Source organism: Coffea arabica, chromosome 1c (assembly GCF_036785885.1).
Source record: "Coffea arabica cultivar ET-39 chromosome 1c, Coffea Arabica ET-39 HiFi, whole genome shotgun sequence".
In the NCBI taxonomy this organism is placed as follows: domain Eukaryota; kingdom Viridiplantae; phylum Streptophyta; class Magnoliopsida; order Gentianales; family Rubiaceae; genus Coffea; species Coffea arabica.
This window is the reverse complement of record NC_092310.1, coordinates 46,434,474-46,452,332: the sequence shown is the minus strand read 5'-3', so window position 1 is coordinate 46,452,332 and position 17,859 is coordinate 46,434,474. Positions and strand designations below refer to the sequence as shown.

General features: G+C 35.0%; 1 protein-coding gene across 1 annotated transcript; it reads right to left on the bottom strand.

Annotated features, from left to right (window-relative positions):
• Positions 1-1,610: 1,610 nt before the first annotated feature.
• Positions 1,611-11,090, bottom strand: LOC113720556 (protein argonaute 4). Its single transcript, XM_027245319.2, has 23 exons — positions 10,951-11,090; positions 9,008-9,273; positions 8,709-8,914; positions 8,411-8,635; positions 8,180-8,316; positions 7,990-8,087; positions 7,806-7,903; positions 7,449-7,617; positions 7,255-7,371; positions 7,067-7,174; positions 6,884-6,946; positions 6,660-6,773; positions 6,409-6,574; positions 6,179-6,291; positions 5,925-6,062; positions 5,511-5,641; positions 4,752-4,817; positions 3,670-3,733; positions 3,465-3,576; positions 3,315-3,388; positions 2,422-2,516; positions 2,299-2,330; positions 1,611-2,080 (listed from the first exon to the last, which is right to left on the bottom strand). Exons 2-23 carry the CDS (start codon positions 9,263-9,265, stop codon positions 1,905-1,907), a joined length of 2,760 nt encoding a protein of 919 aa, XP_027101120.2. The 5' UTR covers positions 9,266-9,273; positions 10,951-11,090; the 3' UTR covers positions 1,611-1,904.
• Positions 11,091-17,859: the final 6,769 nt, after the last annotated feature.

The window sequence follows — 17,859 nt, the reverse complement described above, 5'->3', positions numbered from 1 at the left end:
AACAAGACCTTAAATTTTCTAAATAAATATTCTCAATTTAGAGTAAATTGATAGCAATACAATACTATAATTTTAGGAAAATTCTATGGGCTGTTTAGCCGACCATTCTCTTAATCTCTATCTTAGGGATTCTACATTCTTAAAATTTTGAAATTGCCCACGCATTGACTAGATGCGGCTCCGATCTTCATAAGGATTAAGTCTTAAAATTGATTAGACGCAATTTGAAAAGAACAAAATATCTAATAAGCACAATTTAAAGATAGGGTATTTACTACTCCAGCAACAAATTCTCATCAGGAATTGAGTTTTGATGTAGTCCTGAAATTAGAAAAGGTATAAACATATGGAATATTAAACAAAAGTTAATACCAAAGGTTTCATTGTGAAATTTACTTTGGAGACCACTTTGTTAATATTTCATGGAACTTATTATCTACAAAACTACCACTTCACCAATTGTTTTGGTAGGCATTTGATCTAGCATGTTAAAACTAGCAGATAAGATTCATAATTTTTGCTAATTTTTTTTTTCTAATTTTCTATTTTTGTAATGTTGAAGAATTAATATACTGAAATGAGTACATGAGACTGATAGGACCCAATAAAACAACCACTTTGTTAGTGGCAAGAAAAGAAAAAACTCTTTAGGTAATAATTTGTTTTCAAAACGAAATTCACCTTATGTATTCGCTTATGTGAATTGGTTAAGGCTAACTATTTGTGAATTAAACCTAGAAACCATATATATTTGCTTTCGTATTTTAGTTCAACTCCGTTACTCCCTCAGTCCCATTTATTATCCGTGATTTTATTTTGTATCTCCAAATATGTCATATTTCAATAAGAGGGAGAAGGGAAGACAAATATCCACATATTTTGCCCTTGCATACAATCACTAAAAAACAATATGTTGAAATTAGAATTCCAACATTGAATACTGCAATTAACTTATTCTATTATTAACCGTGAGTAACTAACAAAATCTGAATTTGAATCGAGACAAAAGAAATATGGCCGAGAGGCCAAACATCAGTAATCTTCAACTCTGTATAAAAATTAACCATGGAAAATGTCATATGTCCAGTCACACTTGTTGAGCATAAACAGGTTCCCTCCCATTGGTTCAAGTTGTAGTTTACATTTAAGTCCCTGAATTATCATTTCTTGTATTCACCGTATTTTCTTCAGCATAAGCAGAATTCATGCCCAGAAATAGACTGGAAGTTGAGGCTTCCCAGCCTGGATTAGCAGCTACTTTCTGCTCAATTTCCAGCTTCATATGTAAACAAAGATAGCTGGAACCGTTCCAGCGAACTACATGACCTTACTTTCAATGTAACTGATCCTACAGAAATATGTCAAGCTCCAAAGCTTGCCTAGGCCAGCCAGCTGCAGTCACCTCGGGTACCACCACACCACCGCAACTGAGGTCATACCGGGCAATGGGAGCTCTTTCATTAATTCAACACAAACTTACAGATGGCTCATCATGCAACTACAGAGAAGTGGAACCATATATAGCAGCAAGGAAATAAACACATCTACTTTCAACTTCGAGCACATGTAAGTTGCCGATTTTGATGCCAAACTGAGATTGCACTACAATATCAAACTGGGATGAGAGTCACTGCCATAGAATAATGTCAGGAATCCATGCAATTTAAGCCACAGAACAAGCAAGTAGCTGCAGCAGAGTAAAAGAAAAAACAAAACAATGCATGGCACACCTGCATGCATGGCTATAGACCTAAAAAGAAAGCTAGGACTTGCAAGATAACTTGCTTCATAATTTAGCGACCTAACTACAACAGGTTCGCGCTAAGAACTATTTACAAGTACAAGCATTTTGTCCAAGACTGACCGAAAGTTTCAGTAAAGCATCAAAAAGGAATCAGAAGCTTTCAACAAAAGAACATCGAATTGCAGACGTTTTCCTTCAGGCGCGGCAACTGGGGAACAGGGACAGAACCAGCATGAGACACCCCACCATGGCTTGAAGAGGTCTCTGATGTGTCTTCAAACTTCATCCATTGCCCCAGCTGGGTAGCAGCCAAATGGGCATAGCATATTGGAGCAACTGAAAAATTAGAATAAAGCAAAATGAATCGTGCTCTGGTACTGGCAGACCAATATTTAGCAGTCTAAGTGAGTTTTCTCTTGGGAATTCGTAAAAAGCCAAATCCTAGAAAGAGATTCTCACGAATCCTCCATTCTCCAACCAAAAAAAGGAACAAAAAATTAAAATAAAATGGTATTGCAGCGCTTTGCACTCGTTAAAGAAAAAGTTATACTTACCCACAGAGATGGCAGTAGTGCTCCTCTGGTACCTGTAGCAAAGGCACATAAAGCTGGTTATTTCAACTCTTGAAATAGAATTCCTATCACTGAAAACCTTTGTTGATCCAAGAAACTACTTACACATATGACAGGGAATGTACAAGCTCCTGGAGATCATCTGGTGAGAACCCCACTTCATCTAACAGAACATGATAGTGGGTGGGTCTTGTGGTTCCCTGCATGGATGAAACAGAGCTTTAACCCCAAGTACATTCCCCTCAGCAAGAAACATGCAAATCATAATAATCTCTTATGAAAACAACAAATGCAGATAGCAATATTAGCGTACTACTTTCTATTGCATTGCTTACTTCTCAACTTAAAGTACCAATAGCACAAAAATCAGGCACCAAAGAAATCACTAGACCCAATCAAATAAAGCTTACAGGACCAAGATGATACTAAACATATCCAATACATAGTAGCAGAACTTCAACTCACACAATGAATCTAATTACTAACAAAAGTGTAAGCTTTCTGCAAGGTTGAAGGCTATGTACAGGAACCATGCCTAAGTATCTTAAGCACATATGATAACTGAATCCATTAAGCACGCGACAAAGAGCAATCTGGCAGTTGTAAATAGAGTTGATCATTATTCAGTAATATATTTGTATGCTAGCACATCTGAACTTCACATCTTTGCCAAACAAGTCTTTGCAGAAATTGTAAGACAAAATGGTTTCGCGTGATCATCTCAAATGTCAAGCAAATTCTTTTACACAGGCTTAATAGATCATCCACCAATCATACCAAGAGGAGAAAGGAATCCATTGAATTTTCAGAGGTATATAACTGTTTGACTGCACGTGCAAACCACCGACCAACCCAATAAAAAAAAAAAGGGCCAGGACAAGTTTGTGTGCAAAGTACAGATGAACATAACCAAAGACAATACACAGACAAAACATAGGAAAACATGAAAGGAGGAGATATATCCTGATTACAATATTTATCTACTTTCAAGTTCTTACAATCATGCCAGCATGAGCGCACAGGTAGAAGTCATAGTTCTTGGGATGACATACTTTATTATCAATTATCGTCCCTGCATCACATCAATGAAAAGAATCAGTCAATGCAACAATTAACTTCCCTAATGGCAATTTTTTTCAACTCATTACCTGGGGGAACATTTTCTGGTGCATTCGGCTGGAAGAACTTTGTATGGTGATTCTTTTGAGCCACAATGACCACAAATTTTGGAGACCAATTCTCATCAAGAAACTTGCAAGCCTGCAAAAGGGAGGCAACAGTTTAAACTTTTTACCAAACTCCCTCAGCCTAGCTCTAAGCTTAATTTGTAACAGAAATAGCTAAAACAGAGACCTCAATAATTTGATCCAGTTCAATGTTCAGAACTTGATTGAACTGCGACTCGCTGACCCCATCCCTGGAACGTAAACAAGAATTGATCAGCCTATAAGATAAGAATTAAGAAGTACGTAGGTAAACAGCAAAACTAAGCAGTTTGTCCGCGGATAAAAGTACAAGGCCAATAAAAAGTTTAAAAATGGAAGGTATACAAAAAGGTATATAACTAAGGATTCTAAATTAGAGTACAAGAGAATGGGCAAAGTCAGAAACCTTTTATATGCAGCAAAATTGGGAAATCCATACAATTCCTACTGACAATATAATTGAAAATCTAATAATGAAACATCTACATGCTTCCATGCATGAGAGATAACTTTGCACTTGTTGACAAGATGCAGATCAGTACGACTACCGTCTAGTTAGAGAACACATATCAAAATGCCCTGAATCAATGTCCAAGAGCCACACCACAAACTCATAATGCTGCATCATGATTGATGAAATCCATTGCCACCCCGGTTACTACAGAAAATTCACAAAGATTTTCCATCATGACCATAATCCCCATCCCCATCCAAGAAAATAAAAAAGGAAAATTTACCAAGAAAAGAGTATATGAATCTATCATCAATTCAACCCCTTCATTTGGAAACCAAGTGCATATCTTATTAGAGCCTTCAATTCCGGCTTAAGAAGTATTGCAAGCCAAATTGGCACTTCATTGCTCTCAAAGCTCTAGTAAAATCATGAATCCAACTTATCATTTTCCATTCAACACGTGTAGAAGCTTTGTACCCATTAAATATATCACACATGTAGTTTTCACCATTCTCTATAACTTCTGATCAATAGGAATCAAGCTATGTGATTGATATAAAAGTTGTTTTACAGATATCACTCTTGTAACTGTTAGTGATTCCCCAAGTTGTTAAGATGTCTGCACGACTGCATTGACTTAATATTAATTTGGCAATACATTGAGAGAACTAAAAAAGAAATACAACTAAAATACTATCTGTGACAAAGAATTAAGTATTGCAACCATAATAGACTTTACTAAATAATAGAAGTTGCAACAAAAAGAAAAGGTATACCTGAATATAATAATCTGATCAGGCTTTCTTTTGCCAGAGCTTACGTAGAAATCAAGCAAAGCTTCCCTACAATCCATACAGAATTTACATTTTAGATATGCCAAGAACATCTCCAGTAATCCAACAATGCTAGCATCAAGAAACGTGATGCAGTAAAGGATTGAAAGAAAAGGGTTCACGTTTTCAACTCATAATGCACTACTTACTATTTAACATAAGGTTTCTGCAGACAAATTAGACACAAACAATCTGTTGTCTTAGGCTTAATTCATAGAATTCACCAGTTCAGGTAATTCATTTGCTCTATGACTACAAGGATATAACAAAGAACTTTTACACACATGCTTACAAATAGATGTAACAGTGACCTACAGACCTAGAGAATTATCATCAAGGAGCCCTGCATCAAATATGCTTCTGACCTCCCCTAAGCTAGTAGCATAAAAATTTTCTGACCTCTCCCAAGCAAGTATAACACTAAACATACGAAATATTGGATCTACACAGGTGAGAACTCAAAAGAAACCACACTATAAGAAATTCTGATTCATCACTATGGTTACACTCCAATGTTTGTAAGAGTAAAGTATACTCAGCCTACAAGACTAGATGTAATCATCAAGCTTCAGTCACTAGTTAATTTAACCATTGACACAAACCAACCAAAAACAACTGCTCTAATTTAAGCGCAAGTTTAACAGTTCATTTACACTTGTGACTAGGAGCTTTCATCAAATTGAACAAGAACATAAGACTTACCGAAGGATCCCGTCATCCTCAGTGTCTGAAACACGTTTGTAAAGGGTATCAATCATCTCAAGCTTTGGGGATTGCGTACGCACAGATGCTCTATATTTTGAAATTAGTGGCCACTGTCTCGAGCTGACAACCTATAACAAAAGTGATATAAAGAAAAAAAAAAAAAAAAAAAAGAATGGCAAACTGCACAAGTCAGACACATGAAACCCTCCCTTTCTTGGCAGAAAATCTTTAAAACATCAGAGGGAGATTGAGTGGTTTAAATACCCAAATTGAAGGAATATATTCGGGGGAAAAAAAAGATTCACCGTTTCTTGCTTTTCGAAATGAAACAAAAGAAGCAAAAGCATCATAACTTTCATCATCCAACCAATAGTAAAATATAGAGAAGTAAACAGAGTATGAGCATCTTACTGCAGCAATAGATGGGATATCAGACTGTCCAGGAGAGCCGTGTGAAACATCCATTCCAAGAATTAGGGTTGGAATCTTGGATACTACAGGGATTGAAGGAGAATGTTCAACAGCTAACAGAGAGTTTAATCCACCAAGCTGCCAAAGAAGTTAAAGCAAGGTAAATGGACATGTAACAAACCTATAATATATTCACATAATAGAAGGAAAGAACAATATTTGAAGTGTTCCTTGAAGGCTACAAAGAGTCTAACCTTTGCATTGACCTTAAGGAGAAGGTTTGTAAGATACTGGTCATTAACTCTGGTAGGAGCCATGCATTGAGTAACAATATCATACTCAGACAAATTCTTCTTTTTCCAAGGAGCTGGAAGAAACATGTTGTTCAAACACCAGAGAATAAGCAGTGTCTAGACATATAGCTATTCGTGTGTGCACGTGCAACCTAAGTGAGGAAAAATAGCAAAAAAAAAATTGCACAAACCATAGAGATCACAGTTTTTCCTCTCTGGAAGGAGACACAAAAGGAACTTAGGTGCCCCTGGAAGTTTAGCCTGAATCTCTTCAAACATCTTTTCCACCCTTACAAGAGGGGGTGCTCGTCTGTACTGCTGATTCTCTTCAAATACATCAAATGGGGATTCCACATCCTGACAAGTTTAAAGGAGAGTTCAAAAAAATTTTGACTAGTGTGTCATTGTTACAGACAGAGATTCAACAATCTGAGTGCCATACAATTCCTTTCATTTCCCCACATTTCATGAAATCTCTGACAAGGCCACGAATATCACAGCGTGCAGAGAAGTTCACTATGGCCCACTTTTCAATCTTAGCAGGTTGAAGTAGTCTCTGTACGCGTGAACACAAAATATAAAGCTTTCATCAAATCATCCATACTACTACATTGGAAAAATTGAGCAGAAACCAGAGTACAAGAGAATATCAAACATAAACTTCACCTTGTTATTAAAGTTCCACCTTCCATTTCGAGGGAAGAAATCTTCTCCATTTCCAACTTTCAACTGCAAGCAAATGAAAGTGTTAGCCACATTTCCAACCTCACTGCCAATAGTAGCAAAACCAGTGAAAGAATTAATAGTAACACTAAGAGTTGGTTATCTCAGACCAATATAATAGCATACCCTTGGAGCTGGAAGGACTCGACCATCAACCTCAGTGAAATTTCTGCTGATGGTAATGCTACACGAACGAAGAAGAGGCTCCTCATCATAATTGTTGATTTTCAGAGCCTAAAACAACCAATCAGAAATTAATTTTCCATACAGTGCACAAAAGCTCATCTACTTCATGGTTTAGGTAGGAAACATACAGTAGTCAAAGTACTCATCCTCTCTTGGGGCTTTTGCCTTGACTTCTCCACTAAGGAAGCTCTTTGGAAGGTGGACAGAGCTTTTGTATAACGTTGCAAGGACACCAAAGAGCATAGCTAAACAAGTACAGAATCAATGAGAACTAGGATAGTTGATAATCATAAAACAAGTTGAGCTTCATTCAGTTCATCACCTCAATAGGGAAGTATGTAGGCCGTTTTGGTTTTCCAACATTTATACAAGGAAGATCACCAGAATAGCGCAATTCTATATGCCGGTAGTTGACAAAATAGTCATAGACAGACACTTCTACAGTTTGAACCTCACCATCATCATCCCTGCTTCTTTGCTTCAGCGAAAACCTACAAATTACAGAGAGCAAAAAGCAAATCTATTCCATTTTCTTCATGTAAATTGTATACAACCATCTTGCAGAATAGGAAGATCAGTTGGAACAGCAGTGGCACTAAATGGAACCTGATAGGGAAAACTTAGAACTTATTTCCAGACAAGCAAATGAAATAAATTAAAAAGAGAACAAGGGCCATACATCTGATCCTTGCATGGTTTTTCACTCAACCCTGTTATTTTGTATTCTTGATTTGTTGGACTAGTCTTCACCCTCAAGTTCTTTAGTACCCGTTTGGCCTGATCAAATCAAAACAAGAAGAGTGCTGCTCATAAATTAAGTGCACGAGCATGGATAAAATACCAAGGGGAAACAGTTTTGTTACCTTAACCCAGTCAATGGAATATGGATCTCTCACATTCTGGTTGGCTATTAAGAAGTCGACCACTGGCCCAGGCTGGATTATCATGGTTGTAGAGACGTCTGAAAAGAAGCCACCGTGCAAGTATTCAGCACATTTAACTAAAGCATAACTAAAAGCTAAAAGACACTCCCCTTAGTTCAGAAATGATTACCAATATTTAAAGACAAGCCGCCCTGAGTGGTTCGGAAGCTAGAGTGAAATCCACGACAACCAAGAACACCGCCTCCAACATCAGCAAAATTCCTTGGCTCATTATGAAAGTAAGATTGGCGAACAAGCAGGCAACCCCTGAAATTTTATCAAAATTCTGTTTAATACTAACTTACATTACAGATCACACATACAGATACAATTCATTCTATTTTTTTCACATTTTACTCACTGTTTTGCTGCATGCTGCCTCAAGATGATATCCAGTACTCGCAAGGCTTCCTGAGAGTTCTCTGTCTCCTGTCCACGTAATGCATTTCCAATTGCTTGCATGGGAATCTTGGCAGCAAAGCTTATCTCCACTTTAAAAGTCTTAGATTGATATGGCCTCCTTAACCTTTTTCTGTCACCATCATTTGGACTTTCATGGCCCCCCGGGCTAGAATTTCCGGTGTTCCTGGACAGAAAGATTGTGTCAAAATGCAAACCTAAAAATTTAATATATACAGAAGGAGAAATCACATCAATACCTGTTTGAAGTAACATCCTCAAGCACAACTGTAAACTGAAGCTTGTTTCGTGGCAAAGGGCCAACGGTAAATAAACTCTTTTCTCCATCATAAGCAAACTCCTTACCAGCTAATTCAGTGTCATAGGTCTCCTGTACCCTATCGAGGACTCGTCTACCAATACCCTTTCCATCCACAGGCCGACCATCTTCATAGAAAAGTGCAACCTGTTTAAAATGACAAGATCACAATCAGTGTGAAATTCTTATAACTATATATAATATGAAAAGGAAATATATATCCAATAAAGGGGGCCATACGCTGTAGTGAAAGAACTGGCCATCAACATTCTTCACAGCCACTTTAAAATGATTAGTTAGCAGTTGAATCTTTTGGCCTTTGGTTCCCAGGCCACGTCTTGCCATTGGAACTCGAAGCCTTTTCTTGGCAGGTTCTTGTTCAGCCTTGATAGGGGTAACATTTGGAGGAACTGGAGGGGGAGGTGGCAAAGCGTCAGGCTCAGGAGCCCCATTTTTTCCTTCTGTAACACCATTCTTCTCTTGTTCAGATGAATCCATGTTTAGTACTGCCACAAAAGTTAAAATGACTTCAGAGTAATGAATTACAAAAAATGCACAAATAGCAGATCGCTAGTAGTGGTCATTGCTACATAAATGTCCACCACTGCAAATCACATTTCTCTCTCTCTCTCTTTTTGTGTTTTGGGAGAGGGGGAGGTTGTCTGGTGTAAAAACAGCAAGAAACAGTTCCAAAATGATACTGCTTCAAATTACAATCCTAGATTGGAGAAAACTTGAGGATTATCAGTAATTAAAAGCCAAACAATCAAATATCACACCAAAACGCACAAACTTTAATTTGAATCCCCTGTTTTTCTCTCTGCTCTCCTATTTAGCTACATCATGACTCAGAAGTACAAGAAAAACAGAGAAAAGAATGATGCATCATCAGCAGGTTGTCATGCAATGTAAAAGACGTGGACAAACTTTCAAACAGACTTTAAACCCCAAATTTACTAGCGTGCAAAAACCCCTCTTAGGAAAAACAACAAATTTTCTTAGAATCATCATGACATCCCCAAGGTTCTGAAAAAGAACAGCAGCGGCTTTCAAGCGTTTTCTATTTTTCCTCCTGTTTGGTAGCTTAAAATCAAAAAATATTCAAGAAAAGTAGTTAGATAGACAGCCAAAGGCCACAAACCCCTTCAAGTGAAGGAAATGCAAAACCCACAAATCAGGAAAAAAACAAAAAAAAGAGAGACCTCTCACTTTTTCCTTAATTCATACACACATCTTCCAAGGAAACACACAAGCAAAATGTCCAAATAACTACGGGAACGGTCCAATAAGACCAAAAGAACATAAAAGAAACAACAAGCAGACCAGATATGATAGCAAAATAGAGCATGCATCCGATAACAAGGGCCTAACAGTGCACATCCTGTCACAAAACAGCCATGCATGCCACGAAACTAACAACAAAAGCAAATCCTTAAAATTTACATTTGAAATATTGTTCTTCTTCTTCACACTTAAAAACAGCAAGGTCAAAACTTTCAGCCAAAAATCATAAAGAACATACATAATAAAATATAATTCTCCAAGATTACTCCTAGCTTAAAAATCTCAAGAAAACCTAACCAAAAACAGAGCAACAGTGAGGCTTTCCTTTCCTTCAGCCAAAAAGGGAAAGCAAAACCGCAGAAAAGAAAAACAACAAAAATGTAAAACCAAAAAAGCTTGAACTTTTTCCCAAAACATAAAACCATTTTACCAAAACAGCAGGGATTTCACCAAAAAAACCAAAAATACAGCCACATTGAAGGTTTTCTTTTCCTTATTTCAGCAAAATTGCAACACCCACAATTTCCAAAAATCTCACAAAAAATAACATTTTTTTCAAAAGAAAACTTACCATTGTGCTAAAACAGCACACATTACAGACCTTAAAAGCGTAGATTTCACCAAAAATAACACAAAATACAGAAACATTAAGGGTTTCTCTTTTCCTTCTTTCCACCAAAAGTACAACAAACAAAATCTCCAAAATCCCACAAAAAAATTAGTTCTTTTAATAAAGATTTAACATTTAGCTAACATAGCACGCATTACAAACCTTAGAAGCACAGATTTAACCAAAACAACCCAAATTAAACCAACATTGACATTTTCCTTCCCTTCTTTCACCAACAAAAACCCATAAATTTCATACTCCAAAAAAACACAGAAATGAAAGTCATTACCTGAGTGCAGAAACAGTAAGGACTGTGAGGAAAACCCCCCCAAAAAGACCAGAAAAAACAAAAGAAAACACCTGGAAAAAAACCCCCTATTATTTTCAACGCCTGACAAAAGAACAACAAGGGGAAAAAAAAGACTAAATAAAAAGAGTGAGAAGTGAGACTAGAGTAGAGTATTTAAGGTAACTGTTGGACAGATGCTAACTTTTGCCGATGCAAGTGAAAAATTCTCATATGTAGCCGGTCTATAATACACCAACGTTATTAGTACTCGTACTCTCTATAAACCTATCTACCGTACAATCTTTTCTGCATAAGGTACTGTTTTGGAATTTCGGCCTTTTGTGATGCCCTGTGAACCAGGTGCATAGACACTTTTTCCCCACTTATCTGACAGACTCTTTAGAGAGTAGTGACGGATGATTTGTCCTATTCTTTGCGCGCCACCTGTCCCGCACGGACACAAACTGGACGTGCCAACTTCCGTTACCACTTATCTCAGCATGCTCATGGGCTATGTTCTATTTTAATGTCATTAAGGTTTTCTTGGATTTTGAACAAGTCTTTTAGTTGTAAAGCTTATCCCTACTTAACTGCCACTCAGAAAAAGGTACTTCTATTGTCATGAGGGTTTGGTATTTTCTTCATATTGGAAAAGGTTGGAAACCACTCAGCTTTAGCTCAGTGGCCACCACCTCTCTGGTGGGGTGGGAGGTCAAAGATTCAATTCTTGTCTCTCATCAAATTATCTGTTTCTCATGGACAACTCGGTTGGTCTCAGCAAGCCTTCTTAGGAGTACAAGTCCTGTGATTATCGTATTTAGGGGGATGGGACCTCTCCTTCCGAATCGAAATCGAACCCCGTAAAAATTGACACGGACACTCACTCCGTCAACAAAAAAAAAAAGAAAAAAAGGTTGGAAGATGGAGGATTTGATTTGATTTGATTTGATTGGGGTCTTTTTTAAAACCTTGAATTTTAGTTAGTAAGATTTTAGGTCAACTAAATTTTAGGGCAAACTGTCTATCTCTTGCCTGAAAAGTATCTACCATATCTTAACTTTGTCCTGTAGATTTATTAATGCTAATCACTAGCTGGTAGTTAGTAGTCCAACTCATATTATAGGTCCGTTTGGCAAGTGGGTTTTTTTTTATATTTCTCTAAAATTTTACTGTATATTTACTGTAAAAGTTTTTTAAAAAATTTTTGAAGTGTGTACATTTTTGAATATTTTGAAATGTATAATTTAAAATTTTTGAAAAAATTTTTGAAATTACTGTAATTAAAATTTTTAAAAAACTTGTAATAAACAAACTTGACAAAAAACTTAAGTGCCAAACAGGGCCTATGTGTGTTATGATCGTTTTAATTATAGACAAATAAATGCATTATAATAAAGCTTCGATCGGTGATATTTTTTAGGTATGTTTGGAAAATAAATGTTTTTCGAACTAAGGCCTCTCACTAACCCATCCCTCCCCCTAAAAAAACTTATTACGTTTAATTGAGCATTAGATTCCAAAGTTTCATTGATGTTTTCGATGTAAAAATTTTGGAACTTTGGGTTAAAAGGTTAGGGCTTGAAAATGAGAACTTTTGGCCCAAATTTTGTATTTCTTGTTATTGCCCAGAAGTTCATTTATTTTTGCTTTTGCCATGTATATCATCTCATTTGACATAATAGTCCTTAATTTGATACAAAGATCCTGCTAATGTATTTCATATAGAAATTTTGATTGGTTTGGGTGAATTAGTTTCCGACCAAACCAGATGGATTGATTTCATTCAATTACTTTCAATCTTGAATTTGTATTCATTTGATTTTCTATAGAATTTTTTTTTTAATTTACATAGATTGCTCATGTCATTCTAACAAATTATGTTTAGTTTGACATTAGAGAAGAATTTTTGCAAATTTTTTGAAGTTTAATTAGTGATATTTCTTATCGATTTAATGGTTAATTGACACCAAAATCACTTTGTAAACGCTGTGATGAATATTTTAGTATAGTTTTCAGTGTAACATGAAGCTGACTTTGTAAAGAAAATTTACTACAAATTTGTCAATATTCACACTTGATTTTTAGTGTTCTCCAGTGGCATTATGACCCAAGAAAATAAGTGGGGAATAAGGTGATTCCATTAAAAATACTGTCCTACAATGAGAATAACTTCTTAGTGGCTGTCGCCGTCAGGCTGCAAACGAGCCGAGTCGAGTCGAGTTTTAAGCTAATTTAGCCTAGTCTCGACTAAATTTTACCAAACTCGAGCTCGACGAGCTGGCAAATTTCGAGCTCGAGCTCGACTCGAATCAAGTCGAGCCGAGCTCGAGCTCGAAAAAAAAAAATAATTATTTTATTTTTAAAAAATAAATAAAATAATATTTTTTTCTTAATAAATAATAAAATATTAAGGATATATACGTAATTTTACTATAAAAATAAAAAATAAAAAATATATATATAATATACTTAATTTTATTATTATATAAAAATAAAAATAATATATATATTATATATATACCTAAACTCGCGAGCCGGCTCGTGAGCTAACGAGCTTAATATTCTAAGCTCGAGTTCAAGCCGGACTCGAGCTCGACTCGAGCCGCTCGCGAGCGGCTCGATTCGTTTGCAGCTCTAGTGTCGCCGCCATGGTCCAAGTATCTTTTTATAAGTTTGATTAAAGATAAACTATTCAGGCTGCTGTTAAATTGTTCTAATTATTAATTTTTTTTAGCCTATCATTTAGTTTCAAATTAGTCTCTCAATAATAAAAAAAAACCAAATTTTAATCTTTTAATGATTAGGCTATCTCTACCTTTAAATCTGATGGATCTAATAGCAAATTTTGAAAAATCTAACTGTGAATATGTACTGAAAGATTAAAATTTGACACTTTTTATTATTAAGAGACAAGTTTAAGATTTAAAATATATGAGGGGCCAAAAGTTGACTCCCATAAACATTAAATTCTCAAAATATTGGGAGTGTTTGGATAGGGCTGTCAACGGGTCGGGTCCGGGCCGGAATTCATTATTCCGGACCCGACCCGTTTACCCGACGGGTCTTTTATTATACTTTCCGGATCCGGATCCGGCGGTCCCGGATCCGGATCCGGGTCTACCCGAACAAATTTACCAAATTTTATAATTTCTAATAAAAATGAGAAAAAAATATACTTGTAAACTAATTTCTAACTAATGCAAAGAAAAAATCAAATAAGAAAAGAAATCAAATTAACTTTATTAAAATACATCACCCTAATCAAATTATATTGATAAATATATATTTTTTAAATTATTAATTCATTTATATCCGGATCCGGGTCTAATACGGGCCGGAATACAATATTCCGTATCCGACCCGTTTTTTTGTTTGACAAAACGGATCCGGATCCGGATCCGCGAAACGGAATTAAATCCCTACCCATACCCGCAATAATTTCACGGATCCGGTCCGGATCCGGGTCTAGACCCGACCCATTGACAGGCCTATGTTTGGATACCAAAATATTGTTGTTTTTAAGAATTTTGGCACTCAAAATGTATTTTACCGAGTGCATACATTTTTTAGGGATTATTTAGTCATGTTCCGAATTCTACATTTACAACAATCATGTGACTCGTTGTCAGCAAAGCAAAGTGCCATTGTTGTTTTAGGTATTGTTTAATAATTCAATTTAGCATTTAAAAGTTAATGAATATAGATTTTAACGTGTTCAGATGGGTTCGATAATCAAATGTTGAATATCTAAATTAATTAAATAATACTAAATTTTCTAGATAAAACTTCTTCCTAAAAATAAATGATAAGTTATTTATTATCGCTTAATATGATATACATTCAAATATATCAATTTAGTATTTAATAATTCAATGACTTAATCGATTCAAATTTCATATTTCAATTTTAAATTTCAATTGTATTAAACGCACCCTTAGTCCACAAGACAATTTGAAACTACCTCCCACTTCACGCTTTCGGGGGAAAAAGTTAATCATTACATCTCTTCCATCACTGAGTAAAAAAAATGTAGCTTTCATCTATAGCCCTAATTCCCTTACTCGTCTATTTATTTATCATGGGTGAAAGACATAAAAACCAATCATAACATATAAAACCCATGCCTGTCAAAGTGTACATTGTCATTGAAATGTTAAATGTTCTCGAATGGAGATTGAAACCTCAGGAATTAGAGATTCTGAATTCCAATTTCGCTGTCCCTCTCCTTAATCTCACCCTTCTTTTGTCAAAAAAATTTAAATAAAAATGTTCTCAAATGGAACTTTTTGTATAAGAAAAATGCCTAGTTATGAATATTGCTATACACCTGACTTTTCATGCATTTGTGTTGACAATCAAGTTACTATAAGAATAAGACGATCGACCATGGTTCAATGATTAAATCTTTGTACACAAAGCTTATGTTCCAAACCCCCTTGTTCATTTTTGTTTGCAGCCCTTTTTCTTCTAGATAGAAATGGTATTCATATGTAAAAAATGAAATTCAGGTCTTTCGATTTCTCTTTAAGCATCACACATTCTTTTTTCCCAAACTCTCAAAATCAACTACAAATGTAAAATCCTCATATAGCGTTTTGGATTATTCTTTTTTGCAGTCATTTTAGAAAAAATATATTAAAGCAAATTTGAAAAATATACATGTGAAGTAGAAAGATAGTCAGAAAATATGTTAAGAGTTCTTTAAAAACTATATATTTTTTGAAATAGCTCCATCCAAACATGAGATTTCTCAGAGTATTTTTGTAAAAATCTAATCATAGTACCTTTTCTATATATATATATATATATATATATATATATGTAAACAAAAGGTGTTGTAGAACATTTTTTTAATACTTTACCACCAAAAAACTTTACTCGCATAACAAAGAACATGGATCTGAGGCTTCTACAAATATTTGTTTCGCAACGAATCTTTTGTTCCACATCCTGTGCCACTCTCTATCCCACTTTTTATTATATTGCTATTTTTCCTACATAAACATCACGTTGCGTGAGACAGAAGATCCGTTGCGTATTTGTTTTGATTGCAACGTGCAACGTACTAAAATAATATATGTGGATGTTATAAAATAATAATGTATACATTAAAACAATGGATGATTGTGTGTAGATAGTAAGGTGGAAGAATTATTCGTTGGAGATCTTGATCAAGACCTCCAAATTCAAAATATATATACATATATATATAATAAAGAATGTATTTAAATATAATAAATATTGTTATTCATTAAAGATTACGACTCCAATCAATCTCATCCATCCAAATTCAAATTAATCTCTAAGTTCGTTGTTAAGTGTATATTGCAATTGCAGAGGAACCTGTCCTAAAGTGGATGCAGCAATGCAGCATGGACCTTCTTTTTTTGAGCAGTGTTATGTCATCCTCTTGGGTGCCTCGATTATGCCGTGGGCTTTTGTGGGGCTCTTCTGCTCCCTATATTTGTTAAAGCTTTGCAGGTTTTGGGGAATCTAATGCTAAAACTGCCGGCACATCCCTTCCTTGCCAATGTCATTTTGGTCAAAAACTTAAAATAAAATCTTTTGGATTAATTTTGGATGAACACAACTGCGTAAAATTTAAATTTGAAATCCAACTTTTGCACATGTATCATGAATTTAACGGTGACAGTGTATATAAAATTTATCTAAATCTTTTAACAGTGATCAGTGAAGTTTCATTGTGCAGTCAAATCTTGCTAAAATTTACAGCAGACAGATTCTTAGTAAATTTAGTCCACAAGATTAGTTTGATGGATATTTGGGACCAGCATTTGGGGATCAAGAATCATGATTTGTGTACTTTGTATTCAAACTTCTTTCTCCAAGAAAGTGATGGGATGTGATGCCATCAAGATTCAGGATATCTTCATATTGAGGATCAGGATTACAACTGTGAGAATATCTTAGGCATTTAATTTTGGGATGAAGGTATTGGTTTAGTAATTTAAAAAATTTTAGTCTAAAATAAACTAAATTTTTTTTTTTGAAAAAAGTTGTTGAAATCTCGCAAATGTAAAAGACAATTGCAGCCTAAAAATATTGGTAGAATTAAAAGGTAACTTGCAGTTTCAAACGAGTTAGTATTTGCTCCATAGGTGGCTTGGTTTTTACCATGATGGGGCAAATGAAAAATGATCGTGAGATGGTTAAAGCATGTGTAAATGCTATGCCTCTATCTTTACTTGGAAATCAGCTCATAATTGTTCATAAAATATTGATCTAGTAGGTGAAGACATCTCCAATTCAACTGCATTTTTTTGTTTTTTGGGGTCAATTTTTCCAATTCAACTTCATGACTTTCACCGTTAGATGCATGACAAATAATCTGAATTTGAATTTAAAATTTAAATTTTGCATATGTGTCGCATATCCAACTGTGAAAATGTATACACCATAAGTGTATATAAGATTTAATCATATAAGATTAATTTTCTATACACTGACAGTGTATAATACACTTTTACCATTAGATGCATGATAGATAATTTGAATTTTAATTTGAAACTCAAATTTTGCATATGTGTCACATATCTAACCGTGATAGTGTATACACCGTCATTGTATATAGGATTTACTCATATATATATATATATATATATATATATATAGAAAGAGAGACAGAGAGAGAAAAGGGGAGTTAAATCCGCAATCCAAGTATCAATGTGATATTAATACCAAACTTTACAAAATCAACCATTGTAAAAAAATAAATTTTCAAAAAATAATGTCAGTGTATAGGATTAATTCAAAAAATAAATATTGCTAAAAAATTTTCTCCCTCTCTAAATTTTCCTACAAGAGGAAAAATAAAGGCAGAAAACAAATTTAAAAATGCCAAATTTAATACACCATGTCCCCATTCTTAATAGTACTAAGTGATGCGCT

Bases quoted from the DNA above. Each gene is read 5' to 3' on its own strand.
- LOC113720556 (XM_027245319.2), bottom strand. From the start codon at position 9,265: ATGGATTCATCTGAACAAGAGAAGAATGGTGTTACAGAAGGAAAAAAT. The intron at 8,915-9,007 runs GTATGGCCCCCT...CATTTTAAACAG, and splicing joins GCCAGTTCTTTCACTACAGC to GTTGCACTTTTCTATGAAGA. The intron at 6,292-6,408 runs GTTTGTGCAATT...TGTTTCTTCCAG, and splicing joins GAAAAACTGTGATCTCTATG to CTCCTTGGAAAAAGAAGAAT.